Here is an 18,179-nt window from a genome sequence, read left to right on the forward strand (position 1 = left end):
AAACCGGAACGGTTGTTGCTAATGTGCGCTAATGTGACTAGAATGTAAAGACATGTCTTATATGGGCAGAAAACTTAAATTATTGTTAATCAAACTGCTCTGTCCAATTTACAGTAGCTATTACAGTGTGAAAATACCATGCAACTGTTTGAGGAGACTGCACAACAACAAAATGCTTTTATCACAGCAACTGGTTAATTACCTTCAGAGGTGGATGTATCAATGTAAACTCAGCAAAAAAAGAAACATCCTCTCACTGTCAACTGCGTTTATTTTCAGCAAACTTAACATGTGTAAATATTAGTATGAACATAACAGGATTCAACAACTGAGACAAACTGAACAAGTTCCAAAGACATGTGACTAACAGAAATGGAATAATGTGTCCCTGAACAAAAGGGGGGGTGGGGGGGGTCAAAATTCTAAATCAAAAGTAACAGTATCTGGTGTGGCCACCAGCTACATTAAGTGCTGCAGTGCATCTCCTCCTCATGGACTGCACCAGATTTGCCAGTTCTTGCTATGAGATGTTACCCCACTCTTCCACCAAGGCACCTGCAAGTTCCCAGACATTTCTGGGGGGAATGGCCTTAGCCCTCACCCTCCGATCCAACAGGTCCCAGACGTTCTCAATAGGATTGAGATCCGGGCTCTTCGCTGGCCATGGCAGAACACTGACATTCCTGTCTTGCAGGAAATCACGCACAGAACGAGCAGTATGGCTGGTGGCATTGTCATGCTGGAGGGTCATGTCAGGATGAGCCTGCAGGAAGGGTTCCACATGAGGGAGGGGGATGTCTTCCCTGTAACACAGAGCATTGAGATTGCCTGCAATGATAACAAGCTCAGTCCGATGATGCTGTGACACACCGCCCCAGTCCATGACGGATGCTTCACCTCGATCCCGATCCCGCTGTAACGCTCATTCCTTCGATGATAAACGTGAATCCGACCATCACCCCTGGTGAGACAAAACCCCGACTCGTCAGCGAAGAGCCCAGTCCTGTCTGGTCCAGCGATGGTGGGTTTGTACCCATGGGCGACGTTGTTGCTGGTGATGTCTGGTAAGGACCTGCCTTACAACAGGCCTACAAACCCTCAGTTCAGCCTTTCTCAGCCTATTGAGGACAGTCTGAGCACTGATGGAGGGATTGTGCGTTCCTGGTGTAACTTAGGCAGTTGTTGCCATCCTGTACCTGTCCCGCAGGTGTGATGTTCGGATGTACCGGTCCTGTGCAGGTGTTGTGACACGTGGTCTGCCACTGTGAGGACGATCAGCTGTCCATCCTGTCTCCCTGTAGCGCTGTCTTAGGCGTCTCACAGTACAGACATTGCAATTTATTGTCCTGGCCACATCTGCAGTCCTCATGCCATCTTGCAGCATTACTAAAGCACGCTCATGCATATGAGCAGGGACCCTGGGCATCTTTCCTTTGGTGTTTTTCAGAGTCAGTAGAAAGGACTCTTTAGTGTCCTTAGTTTTCATAACTCTGACCTTAATTGCCCACCGTCTGTAAGCTGTTAGTGTTTTATCGACCGTTCCACAAGTACATGTTCATTAATTGTTTATGGCTCATTGAACAAGCATGGGAAACAGTGTTTAAACCCTTTACAATGAAGATCTGTGAAGTTATTTGGATTTTTAAATCTTTGAAAGACAGAATCCTGAAAAAGGGACGTTTCTTTTTTGCTGTTTACTTACATTCAAAAATCTTGCTCTGGTTTGTCATCCTGAGGCTCCCAGAGATAAAATGTAGCATAGTTTGATAAAATACATTTTTATATTCAAATGTAAGAACTTGGTTCTACAGTTTGAAACCCTGCTGTCTCGTTGTCCTGTTGGAAGGTGAACCTTCATCCCAGTCTGAGGTCCTAAGTGCTTTGGAGCAGGTTTCCGTCAAGGAACTCTCTGTACTTTGCTCCGTTCATCTTTCCCCTCAATCCTAACTAATCTCCCAGTCCCTGCCGCTGAAAAACATCCCCACAGCATGATGCTGCCACCACCATGCTTCACCATAGGCATTGTGCCAGGATTCCTCCAGACGTGACAGTTGGCATTCAGGCCAAAGTGTTCAATTTCGGTTTCATCAGACTAGAGAATCTTGTTTCTCGTGGCCTGAGAGTCCTTTATGTGCCTTTTGCTGAGGAGTGGCTTCCTGTCTGGCCACTCTACCATAAAGGCCTGTTTTGTGGAATGCTGCAGAGATGGTTCTCCTTCTGGAAGGTTCTCCCATCTCCACAGAGGAACTCTGGAGCTCTGCCAGAGTGACCATCGGTTTCTAGGTCACCTCCTTGACCAAGGCCCTTCTCCCTCAGTTGCTCAGTTTGGCCAGGCGACCAGCTCTAGGAAGAGTCTTAGTGGTTCCAAACTTCTTCCATTTAAGAAAGATGGAGGCCACGGTGTTCTTGGGGACCTTGAATCCTGTCTCGGAGCTCTACAGACAATTCCTTTGGCCTTATGGTTTGGTTTTTGCTCTGACATGCACTGTCAACTGTGGGACCTTATATAGACAGTGTGTGCCTTTCCAAATAATGTCCCATCAATTGAATTTACCACAGGCAGACCCCGATCAAGTTGTAGAAACATGATCAATGATGATCAATGGAAACAGGATGCGCCTGAAGTCAATTTCCAGTCTCATATCAAAAGGTCTGAATACTTCTGTTAATAAGGTATTTCATTTTTTTGTGTTTTTTGCAAAAATGTTAGAACCGGTTTTCACGATGTCATTATGGGGTATTGAGTATAGATTGATGAGGAAATGGTTTTATTTTATGCATTTTAGAATAAGGCTGTAACGTAACAAGATGTGGATGAAGTGAAGGGGTTTGAATATGTTCCGGATGCAATGTATGTATGTATGTGTGTGTGTGTGTATGTATATTTAGGTTTTATTAAACAGTGCGCATTTGAAGAGACCTATTTGTCTTCACTGTTAAAATAAAGGTTAAATAAAATACTAAAATCTAAAGATCTACCAATAAAGAACAGTAAAAGTTAACAAAGTTTATTACACTTTTATATACAAACAACCCTGCAAGGCACACCTTTTGTTTAAATAAGAACATACATTTGTATTCGTGAAAGCAAAAAAGTTTTAGTTTTGAAATATATTAATATAAGTTTGTTTAGCATTGTAGAGAGAAGGCCACGAATCGTGGATATCCCATTGACACAAAATAAATGGGGGCACATTGTCATGTAAAATATAGATGCCTTTTTTGTTCATTTTCAGTTGGTTTGCGATGATTTCTGTAAATGCACACACTAACAAAAAGACTAAAGCTGTATGAAAACCGCACCATTAAGCCACAACAAGCTGATATCTCTCAAATGCATCTGTGATTTTGGCTGTAGTTGTTAAGACAAATTCAACTAGCAATGTAAGGACGGTTTCAATATATCATCTCAGTACCTGCTGCATATATTCTGAGAACTCATTGCTGTTTCAATATGAAACACTATCAATATATTAATTGATAATGTTATACCCAGACCTAAATATATACATACAGTTCCTTCAGAAAGTACTCACACCCCTTGACTTTTTCCACATTTTGTTGTGTTACAGCCTGAATTTAAAATTGATTAAATTGAGATTTTGTGTCACTGACCTACATTCAATACCCCATAATGTCAAAGTGGAATTGTTTTTAGAAATGTTCACAAATTTGTTGAAAATGAAAAGCTGAAATGTCTTGAGTCAATAAGTATTCAACCCCTTTGTTATGACAACCCTAAATAAGTTCAGGAGTACAAATGTGCTTAATTAACAGTCACATAATAAGTTGCATGGACTCACTCTGTGTGCAATAATAATGTTTAACATGATTTTTGAATGACGACCTCGTCTCTGTACCCCAGACATACAATGTATTATCTGTAAGGTCCCTCAGTCGAGCAGTGCATTTCAAAAACATATTCAACCACAAAGACCAGAGGTTTTCCAATGCTTCGCAAAGAAGGGCATCTATTGGTAGATGAGTAAAAATAAAAAAGCTGAAATTGTACATCCCTTTGAGCATAGTGAAGTTATTAATTACACTTTGGATGGTGTATCAATACACCCAGTCATACAAAGATACAGGAGTCCTTCCTAACTCAGTTGCCGGAGAAGAAGGAAACCGCTCAGGGATTTCACCATGAGGTCAATGGTGACTTTAAAACAGTTACAGAGTTTAATGGCTGTCATAGGAGAAAACTGAGGATGGATCAACAACATTGTAGTTACTCCACAATACTAAACTAAATGACAGAGTGAAAAGAAGAAAGCCTGTACAGAATAAAGATATTCCAAAACATGCATCCTGTTCGCAATAAGGCACTAAAGTAATACGGCAAAACACTTGGAAAATAAATGAATGTTATGTTCTATATACAAAGCGTTATGTTTGGGGCAAATACAACACCTCACTGAGTACCACTTTTCACATCTTCAAGCATGGTGGTGGCTGAATCATATTATGGGTATGCTTGTCATCTGCAATGGAGCTACTAAGCACAGGCAAAATCCTAAAGGAAATCCTGGTTCAGTCTGCTTTCCAACAGACACTGGGAGACAAATTCATCTTTCAGCAGGACAACAACCTAAAAGGCCAAATATAAACTGGAGTTGCTTAACAAGACAACATGGAATGATCCTGAGTGGCCTGGTTAAAGTTAGGTCAAGACTTGAAAATGGCTGTCTAGCAATGATCAACAACCAACTTGACAGAGCTTGTAGAATTTTAAAAATAATGATGTGCAAATATTGTACAATCCAGGTGTGCAAAGATCTTAGAGACTTTACCCAGAAAGACTCTGTAATCACTGACAAAGGTGATTCTAACCATTCTCATGGGTGTGAATACTTATGTAAATTAGATATTTCTGCATTTCAATACATTTGCAAACATTTCTAAAACAGGTTTTCACTTTGTCATTATGGGGTATTGTGTGTAGATGGATGGGCAAAAAAATATTGAATCCATTTTTAATGTAGGCTGTAACACAACACAATGTGGAACAAGTAAAAAAAATGTTTATACTTTATGAAGGCACTGTAGGTTTCTAGGTCCAAACACCTACAGCTATAAGGCTCTGGTAATACCAACGTTAGAACTATTCCATCCGTCTTTCATCAAAATTAAAATGATCTAGAGGGTGAACTTCGTGTCAGAAGTTATAGTGTCAAATTATGTATATATTGTATCGATACAAAGGCATAGTACTCTTATGCATAAGGTCATTCAAGTTAGTTGGAGATTTTTGTTTAGTAATTTCACTTAACAGTGGCAATAATCCATTTAGGGGTTAAGTTTAAATCAGCTTTATGACATATAGTTCATCTTCATGTTGATATTGGCTATGGGAAACATTTATGAATCTACTAAAGAAATGCAGGGAGACTCAAAAGGCGTTTTGCTGCACTCAAAATGTCACTGAATCAGCACTTGGAAAACATCCTTAATAGCAGACATAAAATAATGTTTCTCAAAATGGCAGCCAAAACATAAAAGTAACATACATTTAGGATGATAAAACACGAACCTCTCTGAATAATTCAATCAGTAAACAGTGCAGGTAACATTTGAAAATTCTCTAACAAATTTAGAAGCCGTCATGATTTTTGTAATATCAATGCTGTCTGTTGGAGGTTTAAAACAGAGCGGTGACATGTCCTCTGTAGTGAAATCACATCCTCCTAATGTTAGAGTCATGGCTTCGTGTAAATACGCTTCGGTGGTTTGGTGGTTTTTCAGGGTGGGCAGAGGGGTTGCAGGTCAATCTGTTATCATGCTAACAGGCCTAGCCGCTTGACCTTAGCAGAGAGGAAGGAGTGGATGATGAACACCATGGTCTTGGGGCAGGAGTGGAGGTCCAGTTGCTGCAAGGGAGGTAGAGGAAAGGAGGAAAAGAGAGGGAGAGAGGAAGCGGGAGGCAGAGGGAAGAGAGATATGTTAATTACCTTTGACGTTGTTATAGTTGAGTATGTTAGCATAGCAAACAATGACTACTCTGTTAAAACACAGAAAGAGAGAGAGAGAGAGAGTGAGAAAGAGAGAGTAGAAGCAATAGAAAAAGAGAGAGAGTAGAAGCAAGAGAAAGAGATAAAGAGAGTAGAAGCAAGAGAGAGAGAGAAAGAGAGTAGAAGCAAGATAAAGAAAGCGTAAACAAAAGAGAAAGGAGAAAGAGAGAGAGACAAACCAGCCAACCAACACCAAGCAAAACACTCAGTCAACAATCCAACTCACAATCTCCGCCTCTGGCCCTCCAAAGTCAAGGAAGATCATGTGTACACCGTCATCGGAGGACATGCGCAGACGCTCGAAGGGTTGCTGGAGGAGCACCGTTTTTCTGATGCCCATCTCCTCAGTGAAAAGGCTAAAGCCCTCGTCGATGTGCACTCCCAGGTTGCACTCCTTCCCGTTCCAGCTGCAGGCTGCCAGGGACCACAGATATAGGCATTAGGAAGGTTGGTCACTAAGGGCCGGTTTTTCCAGACATAGACTAGGTCTAGTGCTCGACCAAAAAGCATTCTCAATGGAGATTCTCTTGCTTTTTAGTCTAGGATCAGGAGAACCAGGAAACTGCCCCTAAAGGTTCTGATTATAGGTTGCTCTATGTTTCTGTAACACTCCATTTACAAAACTGAATACTGAAGGTACAGTAGTTGATTGACTGATCTGTTCTATCACAGTGAATATATGAATGCAGTCAGTTGGATTTAATTGATTTAGTAGGTTCAGGCAGTTTAGATGTGGCTGCTTCCCATGAATGCAATGAGTGGCTTTTTATTGTTTTTATGTTGCAACACACCCCAACGCCAGCAGGGGGCAGTACTACCCTATATAAAACAGCCAGACCTGCATACTTGCTGAAGGTCTTTGCTAGACCATCTGCGGCTGTCTTGCAGCCATTCATGATGATTTATTGCAGTTGGAGCCGTAAAAAGTAACTTTTCAACAATTTATTTATTTTTATTTATTTAACTAGGCAAGTCAGTTAAGAACAAATTCTTATTTACAATGACGGCCTACCGGGGAACAGTGGGTCAACTGCCTGTTCAGGGGCAGAATGACAGATTTTTACCTGGTCAGCTCAGGGATTCGATCCAGCAACCGTTTGGTTACACTCTAACCACTAGGCTACCTGCCACCCCAAAAAGTACCTGTGCTGCAGCAACGATTCATTGCTAAAGTGACACACTCTTGTAGGTGACACCATGCACTAACTATATTATCAATCAATTCACAATGTTTTTGAAAGTACAGGTTGACTTTTGAATGCCCTGTAACTCCCCCAGTAGGCTAACTTAATCTGCTACTCCTGTATCTATACCTGTGGTGACCTCCTGGATGAGCTCGGCGGCGTTGTGGCAGCCGTCCACCAGCATGTGGGTCCAGGCCGAAAGCTCCTTGGCCGAGTCCACCCGGAACAAGTGGGTCTCCACGCCCTGCTTGGTGCCGGTGCGCAGCCCAAAGGAGAGCTCCGAGTCCAGCAGGGGAGAGCTTTTCCCCGGTCCTGAGTGGACCAGTCTGGAGGAGACAGGAAGGAATAGAGGGGAAAGGTGGTAAGAGGTTGGAAGAGAGAAGAGTGTGCAAAGAAGAATCTCAAATATAAAATATATTTTGTTTTAACACTATTGGTTAAAACATGATTCCATATATGTTATTTCATAGTTTTGATGTCTTCACTATTATTCTACAATGTAGAAAATAGTAAAAAAAATAGAAAAACCCTGGAATGAGTAGGTGTGTCCAAAGCTTTGACTGTACTGTATATTTCCTGAGCTTTCTTATATAAAGGACAAACACTGCAAAACTTTGTTTCTTATTATTTTTTATTTTTTTTATTCATGTTATTCAATGCGTTTCTCTGGGCTAGTAAGTAAAGGCCACATTCAATATTTTATACCTAAAGGGGTCCTAAAATTCTAAATCAAATAGCTATATGATCCATAGTAAGACCATCTTAAAACAATTCCATATGCCAGCTAAGAACCCCACCTGCCCAACGGCTTAGACTTAAAGTTATGAAACCTTATAGGGTTAAACCTTTCTACGTGTCTTCTCGTTAATATTTGTATGATGTATCTGCAAGTTCTGACTGCATTATTTGCACTGGCAAATCACTGGGGCGACAGGGTAGCCTAGTGGTTAGTGCATTGGGCTAGTAACCGGAAGGTTGCAAGTTCAAATCCCTGAGCTGACAAGGTCGTTCTGCCCCTGAACAGGTCGTTCTACCCACTGTTCCGAGGCCGTCATTGAAAATAAGAATTTCTTCTTAACTGACTTGCCTAGTTAAATAAAGGTCAAATAAAAAAATGAAAATATAGCCACCATTTCCATTGCTCACCCCTTTAAGAGAGCGTTAAAGCAGTGTTCACATTGGAAGTTTGAAGTGATTCAAATCTGTTCTTTTTCCTGCAGTCTGAACAGCCAAATCTATGGAATCTGATATTTGAAGCCACATTTCAAACCATCTTCGTAGGTGGTTTGAAGTTAGAAACAAATGTGATTCCTGGCCGTGTGACTTGTGTCTGAACAGTCATATCTGATTTATTTGCCCTCAAGTGGTTTTTAGACTGATATTCGACATACAGTATCTTCTTGCTTGCTAGCTACTCTGCTGACAGTTTTACAGGAACATGATTAGCTTGTTAATTGTTAACAAACAAATGAGTGAATGTGCTAGAAATCTGAACATCTACCTAGCTAGCTAGTTGCCTGCCTTGGCCAAAATGACTTGTTTTGAAAGTTGGATCATCTTATCCTTTGAGGCTTTAAAAGTTTTCCTACACTATGATTTTGAACATTCAAAGAAACTGGGAGACATCCATGACATGCGTTGTTAGCATGCTACGTAACTTCTGAGTGATAGGAAGCAGGAGCACTACCACCAATCAGCCTACACCATCCATGACATGCGTTGTTAGCATGCTACGTAACTTCTGAGTGGTAGGAAGCAGGAGCACTACCACCAGTCAGCCTACACCATCCATGACAGGCGTTGTTAGCATGCTACGTAACTTCTGAGTGATAGGAAGCAGGAGCACTACCACCAATCAGCCTACACCATCCATGACAGGCATTGTTAGCATGCTACGTAACATCTGAGTGATAGGAAGCAGGAGCACTACCACCAATCAGCCTACACCATCCATGACAGGCGTTGTTAGCATGCTACGTAACTTCTGAGTGATAGGAAGCAGGAGCACTACCACCAATCAGCCTACACCACTGCACACACCCGGTGTTACTATGACAACTAGCATAGCCATGTCAGCAAATGACTTGCTGTTTGGACAGTCAGTATTCCAAAACGGATTGGAAAAACAAAAGTGATTTGAGCATTAAGGCCTGCAGTGCGAACAAGGCTTAAGAGCTTTACGAAAAGGCTGCTTTTGGGGGACTGGGGGTGAGGTTGTATAGGCTAAAAAGCATTTAGTAGCCTAGAAATAGATCATATTAGATATACTGCTCATTTTCATGGACTAAACTCAGCCACAATGGAAACAGTTTTGCGAAAATGGCTATTTGACTAAATGCTTTTGTAAGATATTCATCCGCCTGGTCTAAGTGCAGTGCATCGTTTTTATTGTGTCGATCCTACCTAGTTGTGATGAGCGGGTGGCTCTTGGCTGGGCTGTTGATGCCGTCTTTACTGTCAGGAAGGGTGGGGTACAGCAGCAGGTCTCTCTCAGTCAGCAGAGCCAGCACCGGTCTCTCTGGACCCTGGGTCGCCTTGAGGGAGAGGAGGACAAACAGACAACACACACACACACTTTTCATGACTCATATCACAACATATGTACACATCCCTATGAATGTAATGCACACACAGTCACATATTTAAATACCTCCTTGACAAAAGGTTAACATCAAATATTAATTTCAATTCCATACTGAAGTACAAGCGGGGAAAATGTGTAACATAATTTCTCCTGAAGCAGACCAATGGATGTCTTGTTAGTGACTATTTGATCAGTAGGTTCACATTTGTCTCTTTTCATTCCAAAGAATGTCTATTTGTCAGAATTCACAGTGGTTAAGGACAATTAAAAACATGAACAGAAATATTTTCTTGGAAAGTTCAATGTCTTGTAGGTCTATAATGATCCTGTTCTATCCATCAAAGGGTTTTAGACATTGTTGTCTTTGTTGTTGGGTTTTCAACAATATGCGTTGTACAGTTGAAGTCGGAAGTTTACATACACTTAGGTTGGAGTCATTAAAACTCATTTTTTCAACCACTCCATACATTTCTTGTTAACAAACTATAGTTTTGGCAAGTCGTTTAGGACATCTACTCTGTGCATGACACAAGTCATTTTTCCAACAATTGTTTACAGACAGATTATTTCACTTATAATTCACTGTATCACAATTCCAGTTGTCAGAAGTTTACATACACTAAGTTGACTGTGCCTTTAAGCAGCTTAGAAAATTCCAGAAAATTATGTCATGGCTTTAGAAGCTTCTGATAGGCTAATTGACATCATTTGAGTCATCAGCCAAGACCTCAGAAAGAAAATTGTAGACCTCCACAAGTCTGGTTCATCCTTGGGAGCAATATCCAAATGCCTGAAGGTACTACGCTCATCTGTACAAACAATAGTATGCAAGTATAAACACCATGGGACCACGCAGCCGTCATACCGCTCAGGAAGCAGACGCGTTCTGTCTCTGAGAGATGAACATACTTTGGTGCCCAAAAAGTGCAAATCAATCCCAGAACAACAACAAAGGACCTTGTGAAGATGCTGGAGGAAACAGGTACAAAAGTATCTACAGTGCCTTGCGAAAGTATTCGGCCCCCTTGAACTTTGCGACCTTTTGCCACATTTCAGGCTTCAAACATAAAGATATAAAACTGTATTTTTTTATGAAGAATCAACAACACAATCATGAAGTGGAACGACATTTATTGGATATTTCAAACTTTTTTAACAAATCCAAAACTGAAAAATTGGGCGTGCAAAATTATCCAGCCCCCTTAAGTTAATACTTTGTAGCGCCACCTTTTGCTGCGATTACAGCTGTAAGTCGCTTGGGGTATGTCACTATCAGTTTTGCACATCGAGAGACAGAAATGTTTTCCCATTCCTCCTTGCAAAACAGCTCGAGCTCAGTGAGGTTGGATGGAGAGCATTTGTGAACAGCAGTTTTCAGTTCTTTCCACAGATTCTCGATTGGATTCAGGTCTGGACTTTGACTTGGCCATTCTAACACCTGGATATGTTTATTTTTGAACCATTCCATTGTAGATTTTGCTTTATGTTTTGGATCATTGTCTTGTTGGAAGACAAATCTCTGTCCCAGTCTCAGGTCTTTTGCAGACTCCATCAGGTTTTCTTCCAGAATGGTCCTGTATTTGGCTCCATCCATCTTCCCATCAATTTTAACCATCTTCCCTGTCCCTGCTGAAGAAAAGCAGGCCCAAACCATGATGCTGCCACCACCATGTTTGACAGTGGGGATGGTGTGTTCAGGGTGATGAGCTGTGTTGCTTTTACGCCAAACATAACGTTTTGCATTGTTGCCAAAAAGTTCAATTTTGGTTTCATCTGACCAGAGCACCTTCTTCCACATGTTTGGTGTGTCTCCCAGGTGGCTTGTGGCAAACTTTAAACAACACTTTTTATGGATATCTTTAAGAAATGGCTCTCTTCTTGCCACTCTTCCATAACGGCCAGATTTGTGCAATATACGACTGATTGTTGTCCTATGGACAGAGTCTCCCACCTCAGCTGTAGATCTCTGCAGTTCATCCAGAGTGATCATGGGCCTCTTGGCTGCATCTCTGATCAGTCTTCTCCTTGTATGAGCTGAAAGTTTAGAGGGACGGCCAGGTCTTGGTAGATTTGCAGTGGTCTGATACTCCTTCCATTTCAATATTATTGAAATATCCAATAAATGTCGTTCCACTTCATGATTGTGTCCCACTTGTTGTTGATTCTTAAAAAAAAAATAGTTTTATATCTTTATGTTTGAAGCCTGAAATGTGGCAAAAGGTCGCAAAGTTCAAGGGGGCCGAATACTTTCGCAAGGCACTGTATATCCACAGTAAAACAAGTCCTATATAGACTTAACCTAAAAGGCCGCTCAGAAAGGAAGAGGCCACTGCTCCAAAACCACCATAAAAAAGCCAAACTACGGTTTGCAACTGCACATGGGGACAAAGATCATACTTTTTGGAGAAATGTCCTCTGGTCTGATGAAACAAAAATATAACTGTTTGGCCATAATGACCATCGTTATGTTTGGAGGAAAACAGGAGAGGCTTGCAAGCTGAAGAACACCATCCCAACCGTGAAGCATTGGGGTGGCAGCATCATGTTGTGGGGGTGCTTTGCTGCAGGAGGGACTGGTGCACTTCACAAAATAGATGGCATCATGAGGGAGGAAAATGATGTGGATATATTGAAGCAACATCTCAAGAATGTTGCTCAAGAAAGTTGAAGCTTGGTCGCAAATGGGTCTTCCAAATGGACAATGGCCCCAAGCATACTTCCAAAGTGGTGGAAAAATGGTATTGGAGTGGCCATCACAAAGCCCTAACCTCAATCCCATAGAAAATTTGTGGGCAGAACTGAAAAAGTGTATGCGAGCAAGGAGGCCTACAAACCTGACTCAGTTATACCAGCTCTGTCAGAAGGAATGGGCCAAAATTCACCCAACATATTGTGGGAAGCTTGTGGAAGGCTAACAGAAATGTTTGACCCAAGTTAAACAATTCAAAGGCAATGCTACCAAATACTGATTGAGTGTATGTAAACGTCTGACCCACTTCAACTGTATATGTTTCAGTCTTTCCCCTTTTCAAGGCACATACGACTTTCTAATTGGCAGCTCCTCAGCACAAGGCTAGCGCAAACAATCTTCTCAGAAAGTCACTTAACAGACTAAACAGACACTATACTAGTCGATAATGCACTTAAACAGAGCACAGTGTTTGAGTCAGACATTCTTTTGAGTCAGACATTGCTAATCTGGCCTTCGCATCACTAAAATGCCAAGATATAAACCTGATTACATTTTCAGTCACAACAGCTGATGTTACAGACAATGTTTATTGGAACGCACTCAGGAGACACATTAGCTGACTAGCCAATAGAGAGGTCTGTCTTAGTTCGGTTTTTACCATTTGTCAAAACTAACAAGTAAAGAAATAATTGCGCCAAGACCTGGGATCAAATATTATTTAAAATAATTTCAAATACTTTATCAGTGCTTGATTGAGCTTGTCTGTTGCGAAAAGTCCCGAAAATACAAAGACCCGCCCACCTGGGACTCCAGGAAGTCTAAAGCAAATGTTCAAAGTTATTATTTGAACCCAGGGCAGGCTGCCATAAATAGAAATACATAAAGCCTATCACAAACTCACATTTGACCTTTGACTCTTTGTACCTGCTCAGTGATCCATCCCATGTGTTTGACCTCCAGGCCCGCCTGCATGGCCCTCAGCTCATCCCTGACTCGGGGCACCAGGGCCGAAACCCCGGCTTGGATGGCGTTATACCAGGACTGGGCCATGGCAGGGTCCTTGGCCCTCAGGAACACAGAGCTCTTTCTGCTGGACGAGATCACCTCAAAGTACCTGTGTGGAGGGGAGAGAGGGAGTGGGAAAGGGGGAGAGAGAGGGGACAGAAAGAGAGAGGGAGGGGGTGAAGTGAGAGACATGGAGAAAGAAAAGAGGTAAGGAGAGAAATGGGAGAGACGCACACAAGAAAACAGTGTTAGCTGTGGTCAGGTCCCTGGAGAATGCAGTAAAATCCATTTTGATGACCCTTGAAGTTTGCCTCCTGTGACAAATAAATTTACATCCTATTAAAACTCTCCTCTCCTTTACCTCTGGACAAAGCTGGTTTTAGCAGTAACCCAGTTGGTTATGACATGGATTTTGACAATGTAAGCGCAGCCTATCCAGCTGCGATGCTTCTGTTGTTATTGAGGATGTATGTAAAAACCCTGCATGTCGGCTATATGCCCATCATGCAACGAGAGATGAGATAATCCAGTGACTCTCGTATTTACAAACATTTAACAATTTTTCTTATCTGTTTTATTTGATTAATAAACTACCCTTACCCTACTATAATGAAGGCTGGTTCAACAGCATTGTGTTGGGTGTCTTCTTTATCCTGGCCATGCATTAACCAAGAAGCCTGTCCATAGAAGGTTTCTACATGATCTACTCGTGAAGCTTTTTCCGTCATGCTTTTGCAATATTCACAATTCACATAGGCCTACCTACAGTGCATTACTACATTATTCACAACTCACATAGGCCTACCTGCAGTGCATTACTACATTATTCACAATTCACATAGGCCTACCTACAGTGCATTACTACATTATTCACAACTCACATAGGCCTACCTGCAGTGCATTACTACATTATTCACAATTCACATAGGCCTACCTACAGTGCATTACTACATTATTCACAACTCACATAGGCCTACCTGCAGTGCATTACTACATTATTCACAATTCACATTGGCCTACCTGCAGTGCATTACTACATTATTCACAATTCACATAGGCCTACCTACAGTGCATTACTACATTATTCACATTGGCCTACCTACAGTGCATTACTACATTATTCACAATTCACATAGGCCTACCTACAGTGCATTACTACATTATTCACATTGGTCTACCTACAGTGCATTACTACATTATTCACAATTCACATAGGCCTACCTACAGTGCATTACTACAATATTCACATTGGCCTACCTACAGTGCATTACTACATTATTCACAATTCACATAGGCCTACCTACAGTGCATTACTACATTATTCACATTGGTCTACCTACAGTGCATTACTACATTATTCACATTGGTCTACCTACAGTGCATTACTACATTATTCACAATTCACATAGGCCTACCTACAGTGCATTACTACATTATTCACATTGGCCTACCTACAGTGCATTACTACATTATTCACAATTCACATAGGCCTACCTACAGTGCATTACTACATTATTCACATTGGTCTACCTACAGTGCATTACTACATTATTCACAATTCACATAGGCCTACCTGCAGTGCATTACTACATTATTCACAATTCACATAGGCCTACCTGCAGTGCATTACTACATTATTCACAATTCACATAGGCCTACCTACAGTGCATTACTACATTATTCACAATTCACATAGGCCCACCTACAGTGCATTACTACATTATTCACAATTCACATAGGCCTACCTGCAGTGCATTACTACATTATTCACAATTCACATAGGCCTACCTACAGTGCATTACTACATTATTCACAATTCACATAGGCCTACCTACAGTGCATTACTACATTCACAATTCACATAGGCCCACCTACAGTGCATTACTACATTATTCACAATTCACATAGGCCTACCTACAGTGCATTACTACATTATTCACAATTCACATAGGCCTACCTACAGTGCATTACTACATTATTCACAATTCACATAGGCCTACCTGCAGTGCATTACTACATTCACAATTCACATAGGCCCACCTACAGTGCATTACTACATTATTCACAATTCACATAGGCCTACCTGCAGTGCATTACTACATTCACAATTCACATAGGCCCACCTACAGTGCATTACTACATTATTCACAATTCACATAGGCCTACCTACAGTGCATTACTACATTATTCACAATTCACATAGGTCTACCTACAGTGCATTACTACATTTGGCTTCTATCCCTCTCCATTTCCAAAAGAGCGCCAAAGACACACTCCTCCAAACATAGGCTTTTCAAAATGTTCAGTCCTATAACGCCATTTATAGGCCTAGGCTATATCTTGCTTGTTGAGAACGTGCACACATATGATACAATTTACAGGAGCGTAGTATTTTCTATTTGAGGAGAACTGCGATTACTTAAAGACCTATACTTACATAAGGCAATTACAGAAAACTGGATTTAAAAACAAATGTTGCTATCACTTATTACTCTTACCTATGCTATTTAATAAACTGTTGTATAAATCCACAATGGACTGTCATATGAGTCCACAATGGACTGTCGTATGAATCCACAACGGACTGTCGTATGAGTCCACAATGGACTGTCGTATGAGTCCACAATGGACTGTCGTATGAATCCACAATGGACTGTCGTATGAATCCACAATGGACTAGGACGAGGATATTCTGTGCTCCCAGACAAAATGGAATAGATGACAACGCAAAGACTGTCAATTATAGGGCTGGGAATTGCCAGGGACCTCGCGATATGATATCACAATACTTTGGTGCCGATACGATATGTATTAAATTGCCATTTTAATCATTTTATCAGACGTTCTTATCCAGAGGGACTTACAGAAGCAATGAGGGTTAAGTGCCTTGCTCAAGGGGGAAATCAACAGATTTTTTGGGGGGGGGAGCTAGGAACACAAGCATTTCACTACACCGGCAATAACATCTGCTATATATGGGGACGCAACCAATAAAATTAGATTTTGATTCGAACCAGCGACATTTCGGTTACTGGCCCAACGCTCTTAACCGATACAATATGTATTGCAAGTACAGCCAACTAGCGAAAAAATAATATTGTTATATTGTCAAACCGATACGATATATTAGTCCAAAATAATATCCCGATATGTAACTGTATCAATTTTTGCCCCCATCACTAGTCAATAACCTACAGAACTTGAGACGAACGCATGCAGTATCACTCCTACAACTTCATCAAAACCCAGTCATTTCGCGCCAGCGATTACGCTCATAATAACAGCTGTGAAAATAGCAAAAATATTTCTGACACACCCCCAAGACCTATAGCACTACAGCCAGTGCTTAGGTTTACCATGGCGTTGGGTCTGTTCACATAGAGCGCTATTAAAGCTCATTGTGGAGCGTACAAGGTAACCCAATACCAGTGTGCTGTAGATTCTCGTTGAAATATTTCAACGTTTTCACCTGGAACAAGCCATAAGGGGTGAGATATGAAGAGAGATGAAGCAGGACCCATCCACACTATTGCTCCTGTCGTGTCTTTGGCTATGCCGGATTAAGTGATATGACATGCTATGGATTAAGTGATATGATATAAAATAATGTATCAGTAATTAATATTACCTGATTGAGCTAATCATGTAAATGTAGTTAACTAGAGATTCGGGGCACCACAAAATAATATTTATAGAGCTGTTATCTTCCGAATAAACTCTTAAAGACCTAGTAATATTTTACATCAATAGCAGTCAATATTAATCGTCATCTTAATTCAGTCTCATCTGAAAGTTGTAAATTCTTGGTTATCTGCACGAACCCTGGCTAACAAGTTGAATCAGCAATACAAAAATTGGGTTTAATTATTTATTTACTAAATACCTAACTAATCACACAGAATTACACATAATTAAATCATAACTTAATTACGTCATAAAGGAAAACTTCCCTAGCGGGCGGAACAGATATGACAGCTGCTTACACAAAAGAAAAGGGCTGGGTTTGAGTGAAAGAACAGGAAGACTGAGGAACAAAGGGCGAAGCTGTGCTATCGTAAATACAGAATCTTATGCATTCTAAATTACCGCCCATGTCGAAAAGGAAAATGCAATAAATATTTACTCTGAGCTGCGCTTCGGTAGGTTGGTGGTAGATGGAAGGCCGTGTTTGTCATTGATGAGAATGTCTCAGATGACAACCGAACTGACATCATATTCATTAAGTACCACCACATATGTTCAATTGGTCGGATTACCAGAATATAGTTCATTTCCCCCCACCTTCTGATGTTCCCAGAATCTCTATGTTAACCAAGGGTTTTGCAAATGTAACATCAGTAGGTTAGAGAGAGGAAAAAGGGGGGAAAGAGGTATTTATGACTGTCATAAACCTACCCCCAGGCCAACGTCATGACACTCCACTACATGGCCTTATTTAGGATTAGCATAACAACGTTTGGATCCAAGAGAGGACTTAGTCTGGCCATAGGCTACGAAAAGTCTAACCAGAGGGGACAGCTGGAGCTCAAAGAGCCTCAGAGTAGGAGTGCTGATTCAGGATCAGTTTTGTACTTTAGATCATGTTGATTAAGATTACATGGACAGACCATAGATCAGTTCTCCTACCTTTGTGGGTACAGGTCCAGACCTTTTGTGGGTACAGGCCCAAACCTTTTGTGGGTACAGGCCCAAACCTTTTGTGGGTA

At 41.2% G+C, this 18,179-nt stretch overlaps 1 protein-coding gene across 2 annotated transcripts in view; it reads right to left on the reverse strand.

Annotated features, from left to right (window-relative positions):
• Positions 1–2,992: 2,992 nt before the first annotated feature.
• LOC110528541 (alpha-1-syntrophin) overlaps positions 2,993–18,179 on the reverse strand; it is a 67,137-nt gene continuing 51,950 nt past the window's right edge. For both annotated transcript variants that reach the window (XM_021610658.3, XM_090241936.1), the window contains 5 exons: positions 13,393–13,582; positions 9,596–9,726; positions 7,322–7,518; positions 6,235–6,422; positions 2,993–5,867 (listed from right to left, as the gene is read on the reverse strand). In XM_021610658.3, coding sequence (XP_021466333.1) covers positions 5,775–5,867; positions 6,235–6,422; positions 7,322–7,518; positions 9,596–9,726; positions 13,393–13,582 — 799 coding nt within the window. In that variant the 3' untranslated portion in view covers positions 2,993–5,774. The remainder of the gene's footprint in view (positions 5,868–6,234; positions 6,423–7,321; positions 7,519–9,595; positions 9,727–13,392; positions 13,583–18,179) is intronic.

This window comes from Oncorhynchus mykiss, chromosome 7 (assembly GCF_057628025.1).
Source record: "Oncorhynchus mykiss isolate SJ-2025 chromosome 7, ASM5762802v1, whole genome shotgun sequence".
In the NCBI taxonomy this organism is placed as follows: Eukaryota; Metazoa; Chordata; class Actinopteri; order Salmoniformes; family Salmonidae; genus Oncorhynchus; species Oncorhynchus mykiss.